General features: G+C 48.3%; 4 protein-coding genes across 4 annotated transcripts; 2 read left to right on the forward strand and 2 right to left on the reverse strand.

Moving 5' to 3' along the window:
* The first annotated feature begins 314 nt into the window (after positions 1-314).
* Positions 315-1,056, forward strand: F4812DRAFT_243350 (uncharacterized protein). Its single transcript, XM_047930650.1, has 2 exons — positions 315-570; positions 791-1,056. The coding sequence occupies exons 1-2, from the start codon at positions 407-409 to the stop codon at positions 951-953; spliced, it is 327 nt and encodes a 108-aa protein (XP_047785862.1). The 5' UTR covers positions 315-406; the 3' UTR covers positions 954-1,056.
* Positions 1,057-1,158: 102 nt separating this feature from the next.
* On the reverse strand, positions 1,159-5,087 carry F4812DRAFT_463645 (uncharacterized protein; the record flags this gene model as incomplete). The annotated part of the gene is made up of 3 exons (XM_047938246.1): positions 1,159-2,267; positions 2,326-4,412; positions 4,501-5,087. 3 exons carry the CDS (start codon positions 5,085-5,087, stop codon positions 1,159-1,161), a joined length of 3,783 nt encoding a protein of 1,260 aa, XP_047785863.1.
* Positions 5,088-6,641: 1,554 nt separating this feature from the next.
* On the forward strand, positions 6,642-8,766 carry F4812DRAFT_243375 (cysteine proteinase). Its single transcript, XM_047930651.1, has 6 exons — positions 6,642-7,182; positions 7,256-7,350; positions 7,401-7,509; positions 7,568-7,749; positions 7,812-8,017; positions 8,085-8,766. Exons 1-6 carry the CDS (start codon positions 6,844-6,846, stop codon positions 8,618-8,620), a joined length of 1,467 nt encoding a protein of 488 aa, XP_047785864.1. The 5' UTR covers positions 6,642-6,843; the 3' UTR covers positions 8,621-8,766.
* A 1,072-nt stretch (positions 8,767-9,838) lies between these two features.
* Positions 9,839-12,176, reverse strand: F4812DRAFT_446507 (CDP-diacylglycerol--serine O-phosphatidyltransferase). The gene is made up of 4 exons (XM_047935649.1): positions 11,579-12,176; positions 11,364-11,459; positions 11,078-11,271; positions 9,839-10,831 (listed from the first exon to the last, which is right to left on the reverse strand). The coding sequence occupies exons 1-4, from the start codon at positions 11,652-11,654 to the stop codon at positions 10,457-10,459; spliced, it is 741 nt and encodes a 246-aa protein (XP_047785865.1). The 5' UTR covers positions 11,655-12,176; the 3' UTR covers positions 9,839-10,456.
* Positions 12,177-12,861: the final 685 nt, after the last annotated feature.

Consider the following 12,861-nt stretch of genomic DNA (forward strand, 5'->3'; position numbering starts at 1 on the left):
AACAGCGGCATATGCCGTAGTTAATACGATACTAAAATAGTGCTCTATCGCCGCTGACATCCTGTCTGCCGAAAACGGTCCCCGGATAACTAAAATTTCGTGGACATCATCCATCCACCCAGCTAAGACCGTTTCTATGCATAGTACAATACACAAAGCCGCCCGTACTACGACAATACGACAACCTCGCCTTTCTCCTCGATAACAGCCGACTATACCCATCCTCCCGTGTCCTTACCTGTAGGAGGTACCTAACCTACCTACCTAACCAAAGGAAGCAGGTTTACCTCCTAACGCAAGGCTAAAAAAGGGACGGAGGCCAAAAAAAAAAAAAAAACATACAACACTGGGGATTCGCCGGTCGTCACCGACCCGACTACTAGTCCAGCGGTATCCGGTTTATCTAATGGGAGAGCGGACGGGATCCCGAGTTTTCCAGATCCTATGGTCGTATGTGCTTGAACGGGGAGTTGTTACGACTTATAAGGGTACCTCATACATAGATGTCTACCAAACCCACCAACCCACCAACTCACCAACTTACTCTTCGACCGCCTGGATATACATACGGTATACCTGACCCAACTTCTCACTCAAACTCACTGGTTAGCCACTTGAATTTTCAACACTTGAAACAGGCATGTTAAGCACATAGAACATTGCTCTTGGATATATCCATCCCAGCCCAGCCCTGCTCAGCTCAGCTCAGTTCAGTTCAGAACATCTCTAACCTAGTCCACCTCCCCCTCCCCCTCCGCCCTTCACCCTCCAAGCTGATATCATATCATAGGTATCGTGACGTGACTATCCTAACCAGGTACCTACAAGTTTACCTCCGAGTCCCACCCCTGTCTGTCTCTGCCGGTCGTACACGCATAACGACAAGCACATGTCTCGATCGTACTAGGTCTTACAATAGAATCACGTTTTTATATTTGTGGGAACCGCCGTAGCAATCCCCTTCAGCAAAAAGTTGTCATCCTACCGGAACGCCATGCTCATGCAATGCTCCCCTTTAACAGCTGCACGTAGCTACCCCCCTCCTCGTCCTTGTACATTATTTCCACGTGCTCCTCATATGCGGCCTGTTCGTTCCCGCATGTCCATGTCCAAATGTCCAAACCCCCTCTCTTCCTGCTTCGCTATGCGGTAGCTCTTTTAGTACTTCAGCGATTTCTGACCCTTGTCCCTACCGTCGGGCCCCATGGTCGAAAAAGCGCAGTGCTGATCCTTGATGGCTACCACTTCGTACGTACCTTCCAAGTTCGCCGTAATCACCTTACTATGTTCGTAGCTGATATCATGTCGCGTCTCCAATATCTGGCTCTTCTGTCCTTTCCGGGCGTTGGTGCTACGAGTATACGTGAACTCGAAAGGTGGCGTACCCCAGAACTCGAATAAGATCTCGACCTCGCTTCCTTCGTGGATGTCCACCTGGATTACGCGGCCCTTGCTGATCCTGACGCTGGGCATGGGGTGAATAGTCTTAGTGAGATTGACGGCTGCCCGACACTCGCTTCCCTTATCGCTAATGCTGTTGATCGTAAAGTCGCCAGGCGATTCGGCAATACGGCGGAAATTGGTGGTTTGGGATTTGGCTTTCATCTGTTTGCCAGCGAACTCATAGTGTACTTCGAAAGGAGGCGTGCCCGAGAGTGTGTAAGCGATGCGTTCGCCAACGCAATAATCAGTCCGCTGCTCGAGAGGATAAATTGATGGCGCTTCATAGAGCTGAATGTGAACCACACCCCCACCACTTTCCGTCTTCTGCTGGCAACCACGGGCGTCGCGCACCTTGCGGATCCTAATCTGCTGACCACCAAGCCTTAGGTATTGCCTAGGGATTTGAATGGCGTAATTGTTGGTCTCGATGTTAGGAATCCTGAATATCTCCGGTAGATTTCCAGAATGCGGCTTAATCTCCACCTCGACGTAGAATGGTGCTTTGCCCTCTAGCCTAATAGGAATAGATTCTTGCGGGCTGTTTTCAGACATACACATCTTGAACGTCTGACCGGGTTTGACAAAAGAGGCGAACGGCTTGGGATTGACCGTCTGCTCCAGGATGAGTGGTCGAGAACTTTGCTTGCTGTTGTAGAGATTGTCCGATAGGCCAGAGAAGGTGTAGGTGTATAACCCAGCTTTAGCTGTGTCCAGGGCAATAGATGCTTTCCCTAGGGCAGCATCGAACTCTTTTCGGGCCACTGAGCCCGAACCTGCCTTCGGCTTATGTTTAACCTCATACTCGACGTGATACGGAGGCGAGCCTAAGATCTATGTTAGCACAAATGGAAACAAAAGAGAGGTAGTACGGAAATAACCTACCCTGAAGTGAAACTTCAATTCCATCCACATCACCCTCGCAGACATCTCTCTTGATGAATTTGTTTTCCTTCTCTGCGGGCCGGATCGATTCGCTTGGCGAGAACGATAGCTCGGGACGTGGGTACCACTTAACCTCGAAAAACTTGGCTTGGGGATTGATGATGCCACTACAACCATGGTCTCTCACGTCAATGATCTCATATACTCCCCGTTCCTTCGCTTCGATGAAATCGTTGCCAGTTTTCGCGACGCGAACGCCGGTTTCCTCGGAAGTACCATTAAGGTTGCGGTAGCTCACTATCCACGGTCCATCACCCGACAACTTCAGGGGAAGCTTTGCCGTAGCTGATTCAACCACAGTAGTAGTTCTCTTGCCATCAAGAACGCCAAATGCTGCTCGTGGTCGTTGACGTCGCACAGAGATCTTGGCTTCTTCCTTGAGGAATATACGACATCCTGTCTTATCTCGAATGCTCTTTAGAGATAAGGTGTACTCGCCACCAGTAGATAATGGAGCGGTTTCGATAGTGAACGTGTCACTTTCAATGCCCGTCGCTCTCTCAGATTTCCTTTTACCCTCGTGTACCAGTTCCCATTCAAGAGTAAAGGGACCATCTCCGAGTAAAGCAACGTCGAGTTTTACCGGTTGATCCAGACAGGCATTGATAGTACGAGGCTCCGACTTGAAATATGCTGTCGCAGGCGGTTTGACATTCTGTTCCAAGTAATATTCATCGGTTAAAGGTAATGGGACGGTGTAAATAGCATCATCAATCCGCCTAAAGCGATATTGGTAGCGTCCAGCATTCCTGGGGAGAAGGTCGATCTGTTGTCTGAGTCCTCTGATTTCGACCGTTTCCCTTCTAGTCTGGCCAGAGTCGCTGGCCACGGTGTACGCAACTCTAAACGGAGGAGTTCCAATCATGTCCAGATTCACCCGTAATCCAATAGAGTTTCCGGCACACTTGTCCGGAATCTCCTCGGCCTGGATCGACAATGTAGGTTCGAGGGGGTTGAGCAATAGGCAAGATGAGGGTTCCTCAATCTCCCCCTCGCAGGAGTCGCAAGATACGGATTTCAAAGTATAGAGACCCGGCGCGCTGATCTTGGGTTGATCATCTACACTCTTTGCGGTAAACGTGCCCACCTCGACAACGTCGCCATGATCGCCACTCTTAGTAAGGGTGTTAATCGGAGAGAAAATCCAGGTTAGAGTGTGCGAAACGCTATCCGGGGTTTGACCTGGGCGCCCAATCTTGACGGGAAGCGTTGTTGATTTACCTTTGGCAACCTTGAGCGGGTTGCTGGGGTCACAGCCCACAATGGTAGCTCTGGGTCGCTCTCGCACAACAAAATTCTGAAATAAGTGCTTGGGTTTAGGCTTCGCGTCGGGATCTTCCGGCTGGGGATACTGTATAACATTGCCGAAGACATCGTGGACTTCGTCAATAGAGTACTGCCACTCCCCAGCAGCATTCATCGACTCGTTCAAGCCTACCTCAACCGCCTGTGACCTGGCCCAGGTATAGTCCTCCTCTCCTAAGGGCATGATGGTGGATTTTTGAGCAAGCAGAGGAGAAGAGAATCCATCGGGTTGGAGACTTTGGAAATGGAAACTGTGGTCCTTCCCATTAATGGTCCGGCTATAGACGATCTTTAGCGGCGGCGTCCCATAAACATCCAGAGATAAATTGGATAAATCACCGATACATTTCGTAGCCGACTGCGCCGTACGAACACGGGCTCTCGGACAAGGGACAATGTATGTAGGCTCGGTAAGCCTCTGAACCTCAAGCTTATACTCATCAAGGACTTTGTTTAGCTGATAAACGCCAGGCTTCTTTATGCCAATGTCATATCTGTAAATGCCCAGGGTTCCATCTTCCATAGATCTTGCTGACTGCTTGGCAATTTCCTTGATCTCTTTACGGCTAAGTTTCAACACCTCCTGAGAATCTGACTCCAGATCAAAACGAAGAAGTTCGACCTCGACTGGAACGGTAGCGTTGAAGTAGATCGGGACGCTGGCTACGTTCTGGCCTTGACCGAGGCAGTAAGGGTTCTTTTCGGGATTAAGGAGGGCGGAGCTGTTATACCAAGTCAGTAACAAGTTTTGTATATATACCTACTTGAAGGTCTACTTGAAAGTCTACTTAAAAGGTTATTTGAACTTACCCTTCGGGCAGAATATTAATAATCTGCTTTCCCATAATGAGAGAGGAATTATGCAGAATGCTCGAGACTTTGACATTATGCTCGGAGATAGCAAGCTCTTTGTCGTAGAACACCTTGGCCAGACCGAGAAGCCAGGAATGCCAAGGCACGGGAATGTTAAACATTAAGAGCCAGTTAAACACCAGATGGCCGAAGAAGATCATGGAGACGGTCGGGGCAGCTAGCTCCAACCAAGGTATGCGCATGGAAGGCAGAGAAAAGAAGAAGATAAAGTCAAAGACGACCCATTTACAGAAAAAGTAGAATGAGCCGCCATTGTCTTCTAGTATCTGTATCCAGTCGTAGAAGCGCCACCCCAACAAGGCCACGTAGATAGCTAAGGCATAGAATCGCTGAGTAGGTGCGTCGATGAGGGTTGTAGGAATTACGGGCTGGGTGGTCGGGGCGGAAGTAGGTTGGCTCTCGGGAGCGGTTGGTAGAGAAGTTCGAGGTTTTGCATCTTGTGCTGGACGTGGCCTTTGGGCTCTAGCAGCAGCCGGTGTTTGAGGGAAACCTCCAGCGCCCACGCGCGGCGTCCCTGGATTCATTGCATTCCGTGATGGGGACGAACCATCAGGAGAAGCAAAAGAAGGGAGACAAAAAAAGCGATCGAGTCGGGTATAAATTGGCTGATAGATTGACTTGATCGAGTAGGTGAAATCTTCCGTTAGAAAAGAAAAAAAAAAGGAAAAAAAAAAAACCGGAAGAAAATATGGACAAAGTGTCAAGATATTTTTTTGACTCGAATTCAACCAATCAAGGTGTTATTCAAGGCAAAATATACACCGGGTTGTCTCGCCAGCGCAAAGAAGGGAGGTATGTAAATACCTACCTAAACCTTGATTGAAGCTTGTCGAAGTGGGCAGAGCGGGCGGGAATTTTTAGGGTTGGCCTGTAATAAAAAATAATATAAGCAACATCAACGACGCGGGCGCGTCCAAGGAATTCTAAATTTCTGAATGGTGCCAAGATTTTTTTTTGCCTGCTTGACTGTCACGCACAGCTGTTCGCCAGGTGTTATCGTTTTCTTTTTTGTTTTTATCTTGCCTTTCTTATCAGGTACCTAGGAGCTATGACCTTTTTGTTAATTGAATTTAGCAGTCATGGAAGGGAAGCACTATTGAGCACTATGATAGCGTGGGGCAGGGCTATGCGTAACGTTAGTGGGGACAGGGTAGCTACCTCTATGGTACCTGAAGCTTCAAGCTTGTGTACCTAGCTCTTACACAGTGACACCTACCTAACACGATATAACCAATATAACTTACCATGGAACATTATTACCTTCGTGTTGCTTCCATGCTGCTTCGATGTTGCTCATAAACCAATCAATTACACAATACAGACCTCATACCTAATACTACCACCAACGAGTACCTAACCTAGGTAGTTAGTCGGAAATTATTCCGTTACATCAGCTCCATCCCCTCAGTTTTATCACATCACAAGTCACATCAACGCATCTCGACCGTATCTCAGCTTCTAACCGAGCTCACGTTAACTAATACAAAGAAAAGAAACCTACCATCAGCATTGTTGATATACCTATGCATATATGCACATATATGCAGGCAATAATCTATGGAGTATACCAATTACCTGTAAAGAACGGAAAGGAAAGGATCTGCCAGAGACGAGCTGTGCCACGCTCCGGGCAAGTGTTCTTCTGCTCGTAAAGGTATACCAAACTGAGGTATCAAACGGCTGCCTTTGTGTTTCCCAAGCTTTCAAAATCCCTGAGTCATTTTATGCAAAAGGTAGTTGACACAGATCACAGCCTGTTCAAATATCTAGCCAGCAGGATGGATAAAATAATACCTAGTAAACACTTGGTTCAGTTCTATATGTAGTTTTAATCCTCTTATATGATGATATATCACTTTACTTTTATAGAGCCGCGCTTGAGCCTCAACCCGTCTTAACCATCGCTTATACCCTGGGCGTGTAAGTCGATGCCACATCTTTTAACTGCAAAACATACCTACCTACCTTAGGTAGATGTATATATGTACTCTGCTGATGGAATAGACATAGGCTGCGCGATTGAATAAGAAAGGGAAAACAGGCTGCAGTTGCTGTTTCCTATTTTAAATAAATGACACCTTAAAAGAGAATTTTCATCCACGCCGTCTAAAACTAAAAAATAAACTCCTGCATCTCGCTACCGTTGGTTGCCAACTCATATCCACACTTAACACCTTTTTCTTCGTTACTAAGTGCATTACAACGCCAATTACCATCTTCACGCCAATATCACCTAGACGCCGTTTTATACAACTTCTAGACCCCCTCATTACCGCAATCATGGCAGAACTCGAACAGGTTGCGACGCCTCCCGTGTCTCCGGACAACGCCCAAAATGACGATTCCCAGAATATTAGCACGGCTAATAATGGCGTGCGTCGTTCAGGTAGAGCTACGAAGGCGCCTATTAAATACGACGAGAAGTATGACAATCCCGCCTCCAAAGAACCTGTCCAACCTGCCATTCCCACAAGCCGCCCGAAGCGAAAGGCGGCGCGCATTGCAGAGGAGAATATCGTTCCGGAAGAACCTGGTCCCCTCCTAGAAGCAGCTCTAAGTCGAATGTCTCAGGATGAGCGGAAGGAATACGGCGGTTGGGTAGAACTTGAATCCGAACCGGTAAGTTGGGCACCTAAACCATGAGTTTGAGTTCATATAAATCCATACGTTTATTTAATTAACCCGTTACTAGGGATTCTTCAACGCGATACTACAAGAACTCGGAGCTAAATATTTCAAGGCCCAAGAAGTATACAGCCTGGATCCAGATATCCTGGAATTCCTGCCGTAAGATGAATCCCCGGCATCCTCTATATCGCAATGCTGATAAGATGCAGGAAACCCGTTCATGGGCTCATTTTTCTATTCCAATACGAAGGGGATGATGAGCCGACCAACGAGGATAATCGGCAGGAATGTCCCGACTATCTCTGGTTCGCGAATCAGGTATGGGTTTCTCTTGCGACATGTATAAGCTTCGCCTTGATGACTGATAGGCAAATAGACAACGGCCAATGCTTGTGCCACCGTTGCGCTCATGAACATTGTCATGAACGCGCAAGACGCGGTCCTGGGTGAAGAGCTTGAGAAGTTCAAAAATTCGACTAGACAACTGCCGCCTCCCCATCGAGGTTACTCGCTCGATAAGAACGACTTCATCCGAAGCGTCCATAATTCCGTCGCAAGGTACATAACAACCATGTCTCTTATACTAGGTACTCGTGGCTTTTTCTAACTTAATTCTATAGACGAATCGACCTCCTCTCTGAAGATCTGAGCCTTGAGAACAAATACGAGGAGTCGGTACAAGTGAAGAAGAGAAGGACGCAAAAAAAGTCCAGCCGCGCCGCACGGAAAAAAGTCGCCGAGACGAATTACCATTATATCGCCTACGTGCCCGTGAACGGCCAAGTCTGGGAACTGGATGGCTTCCAAGCACAGCCGTTATGTCTCGGTATATATATCCTCTATCATTTCTAGCGAGCTGTCTCATTCGCTTTGCTGACCCTAAATTGCAATAGGTCCCGTATCCGGTTCGTGGATCGACACGGCGAGCACGGCGATCCAGGAACGCATGACGCGGAACTCGGAGTTCTCATCCTACAGCCTCCTAGCCATCTGCCAATCGCCTCTCGACACCCTGACCAAGGAACTCGCCACCAGCCTCGCCTGCTCCCACGCTCTCCACGAGCGCTTCAAGGGCGATGCCAAATGGACCTTCCCGGACCCCTTCGCGTCCTTCCCCACGTCCCACCTCGCCCAGCGGAACCTGACGCGCGAATCCATCTTGTCCGTCGAGCTCCCGGCTCCGTACACGGCCAGGACGAAAAGCCGTCCGGGCTTCGACGCGGACGAGGCGCTGGCGCTGGCGCGGGAGCTGAAGACGGAACAGGACTCGCTCGACGCCCAGTACGTCGCCGAGATGGCGGCCGTCGACGAGGCGGTGGATATCATACGCGGACGGCAGCGCGATTACACGCCGGCGATACACTGCTGGGTGCGGGCGCTGGCTGAGAAGGGGGTGCTCCGGGGGCTGATACGGGAGATAGGATCATGATATCTGACGAGGTCCGATTTGGCATTAGAAAGAGAGAAGGAGATGGGGGGAGAGATGTGCAGCTCGCCTTGGACTTGGCTTACCCACGCGATGGTATTTTTTTTTCAAGTAATATTGGCACAAGCATGATGATGATGATGATGATGATGAATACGATGAAATACCTAAGGCAAGGAAGCGATGGAGGGGGTTGACCAAGAGACAGACTACTTGTGCACTTGATCTCGTTACATTAGGTACCTAGGTAGTTCTCCCACGATAGTCCTCCCTTCTACGAGTGAGATATGTTAGGTCAGGGTAGGGTAGGGTAGCTACCTGACCTAGTTACGACAGGACGAGAGAAAGGAATAAATACATACATTAGGTACATACATAAATCAACTATACCTACTATTCTCAAGAGCTACAATGCACTGTGTCCTAGAGGGCAGATCGAATATGACATGACATGACATGATATGACATGATATGGTATGGTAAGGTATGGTATATCCTTTTAAAAAGACCCGGGAGTTTTCAGGAGAAAAGATCCATTGGCTGGCTACCTAGGTAGGTAAACTAGGGTTAATATATCTATCTATGTATCTACGCCGGAAGGGGGTCAAGTAAGGTAAGGTAAGGTAAGGTAAGGTAAGGTAAATCTACCTGATATATACCTACCTCCTACCTCCATGTATACTATACATACCTCATATGCCAGCAGTTCAGTTGTTTAGTTTAACGCCTTCTCCAGAGTAAAACCGCCTCTTGTCTTCCCAGAAACGTCCTAGGCTACCTGATATAGGAACTAGGTACCTTAGGTACCTAGGTATGCATCTGTCTATCCATTCACATGGCATGTGCCTAGGCACTATGTACTCCCCCCCCCCCGAGGAAAATTCTCACACAAGCAAATAAACACCAAGACCCATCCGCCGTATCTCACAAATTCATACATACCTAACATTACCTAAGGTACTCTTATCTTGACAACATTAACTACTCTGACCTCTCTCTCTCTCTCTCATCTACCTACCTAGATACCTACCTCCTATATATCCATGTGTGTAGCTCAAGACCTATTCTTCCCCCATCTACACAAATGTCCCTCCTCCCTCTTCCCTCCTCCCTCTTCCCTCCTCCCTCTTCCCTCCTCCCCCTTCCCCCTTACTACGCAATAATTTAATTCCGTGCCTATGCACTCACTCACCATAACGGAACCAGAACAAGATCAAAACAAAAAAAAAAAAAAAAAAAAAAAAGAGAGAGAAAACCTGCACATTTTCAAGACTCGCAAAACGCAAAAACAAACCCGCTCTCTTGCTCTGCTCTGCCCTGTCCGCTATCCTCGTTCTATGTGTATGCCTGTCTGTCTACCTGTCTACCTGCACACCTACTATATGCGTGATATCCTCCTTTCCCGCCTCCCTCTCCTCCCCTCTCCTCCCCATACACAAACATCAACAGCAACAGCAGCAACAGTAGCAAGCATTTCCACCCCCTCCCCTCGCTCATTTCTTTTCTTTCCGCTATTTTTTATCCCCCTTGTACCGCATACCCGGAAGAAACACACCCTTCCCAACCCCATTTCATTAACAAAATAAGTAGAGTAGGTAGGTTGGGTACCTAGGTAGGTATCTATCATCATCATCATCATCCTCCCTATTTCCCCCCTACACCCCAAACGCTCCGAGCCAAAACCCGAGAAAAATAGAAAATACAGGCCACATAAAAACCTAACCACGCATATTTAACCCCTCCCCACCTGTTCATATGATAACGGTACGGACGGGGCGGAGAGAGAGAGAAAGAGAGGAGTCTCGTAAATTCGACACACGAACGTTTCATTACATCACATCAAGGCTTCGGCACATGTAGCGTCTTACTGCACATCAAGCACCCGTGAATCAAAAACAACGCGACGACGGGATGGACCTCGAAGGCAGTGCCGGGGAATAGGACGCCGCCGGGGACCTGGTCGAGGATCCAGCCTTTGCTGACCCACCAGGCCATAAGGGCGTCGAGCCCAAGAGTCGTCGGGATGGGCGTGCCCTCGAAATAGCTGGCCTTGCCGCTCGCGTCCTTGGGGATATCCCCGCTGTTCGCCGTCACGTTGAAGCGCGCGAGTCGCGTCAGCCCGCACAGCACGAACGCTGCCAGGAGTGCCTGGTCCACCGGCGTCCGCAAGCCGATGCTGAACGCCACGCAGGCCGGCGCCAGGCCGAAGGAGATCTGATCAAACAGCTCGGTTAGTAGATTGAAATTGGGTTACACGGTTGCTGCCATCTTATGCCGCGTAGCACTAGAAAAGAAGAAAAGAAAAAGCTTTCCGGAATAGGTAGCTGAAGGTAAGGGCCAAGAAAGTTCCTCGTAAAAGTGGCGGGGTACACATAGGCCGGATAAGGAGGTAGGTATGCATGTGTGTATAAAGCAACGAGAGTAGTAGTAGTAGTGTGATCATCACATCAAAGAACGTACCAAATCTGCCAGCGAATCCAGCTCTTGCCCCATCATGCTGCTCTTCTTCCGCCACCTCGCGACCCGGCCGTCCATGAAATCGAAGAACAGTCCGAAGGGCAGGAACGCGAGCGCGAGGTATACGTTCGTCTTGTCCGAGGGGTCGCCAAGGCAGTAGCGCAGGGACGAGAAGACGGATAGAATACCGCAGGCGCCTACGAAGTAAAGAATAAAACCCGTTAGCGACAATGTCTTCCTAACATAGACAAAGCATGCCTTGATGTATCCGAAGGGCGGGAAACAATACCGTTCAGTTCAGTGATGTAATCCGCCATGTGCAAAGCCTTCAGCAAAGAGAAATGGCCCGTGGTCGACGATAGCAGGTCCTTCTGCTTCTTATACGCTATACAACCAAACCGTTAGTATTAATATCGTATATCATACAACAGCACCCCATTTATACAACTAGACTAGACTGATAGACCAGCTAGTTCCGTCCGCCCGCGCTGGATAACAACGTACAAGGCTCATCAGTAACGCTCGTCTGGTTGGACTTTGCCGCGGCGCCATTGCTCGCACCGCCCGTTCGTTTCGACATTCTTCCGTCTTCGTCTATTATCCGCTGCCGAACACAAATCCGCCCGTCGTCTAATCGTATGCAGGAGAGAGAGAGAGAGAAAGTGTGTGTGTGTGGTAGGAAGCCTTAGTCGTGTTCAGTAGCTAGGGAGTTGCGAAATCGTGTAACAGGTAGCTATTATCTTCTTTTCCTTCACCGATTTTTTTTCTTTTCTCGCAAGAAGGCTGATAGTAAGGCAAATAATACTGGTTGGGCAATCTAGAAAACCAAGCTAGTAAAAGATGGTAGGAGCTTCAATTTACACAAATATCAACTGCGGCGGCGGGGTGATAATTTGTTGAGAGGAAAGAAGTTAAATAAAGAATGCCGGAAAAAAAAACCTTGGCAGTGGAAAAAGGCAACTTTTGAAATCATAGGGCCTTTTACTTTTTTTTTTGGCGGCTTCGGGGTAGGCGCAGCATCATTGATGCCGTCATTTGGACACGTCCAGGTCCCCGCTAGGCCGCCTTAGGACAAGCGGCTTCTGCCGTTGGAGAGAGCCCCTGGGGCCTGACTGATAAGTACCTCTAGTCAAGCTCATTGGAACCGGCTTCTATTGAAGTATGTATCTTTGTGCTACATTTACACGCATATGTTGCCTCATAGACTTACAAAGGTACTTACATTCCAAGTTAAGGTCTGCAGGCCTCCAGCTACAGGTAGGTAGGTACCTACAACAATCATGTTAGGAGGTACCTAGGTAATTAGAGACTTATTAATGGAATAATGGAATAAACATGACCAAGATAGTATAGATTCGACAGGTGTCCAGTAGCAACTAGTGAATAAGATTACCTGTAATTACTCGAGCCTGTTATTAAATAATATCAACTTATCAAGTAGGTAGATAGCGATAACTAAATAATTGTTAATTGGCCATATAACCTCCGCCATTCACGGAATAACACGATGCATCTTTCGAATGGCTCTCTGAAGCAGAGTTTGCCTTATTAGTTCCCGGGTGCTGCTGACTGCTTACATTAAGTAGGTTGGTATGTACAATGATTCGGGCAGCGGCCCCGCCGTCTCTCCCTACTTGTTTTCACTTCTTCGCCCAGCTCGACTAATGAGGATCCCCCTATAAACACTATTATTTTGCGAGATAATGTCTGCTGCGTATCTCTCACCATTGTATGCCCAAATAGTCGGCCCTGCCATAATCCTCAAAAGCAACCGTCCTCTGTGTACG

This window comes from Daldinia caldariorum (genome assembly GCF_022478825.1).
Source record: "Daldinia caldariorum strain CBS 122874 unplaced genomic scaffold F4812scaffold_26, whole genome shotgun sequence".
NCBI classification, from domain to species: Eukaryota; Fungi; Ascomycota; class Sordariomycetes; order Xylariales; family Hypoxylaceae; genus Daldinia; species Daldinia caldariorum.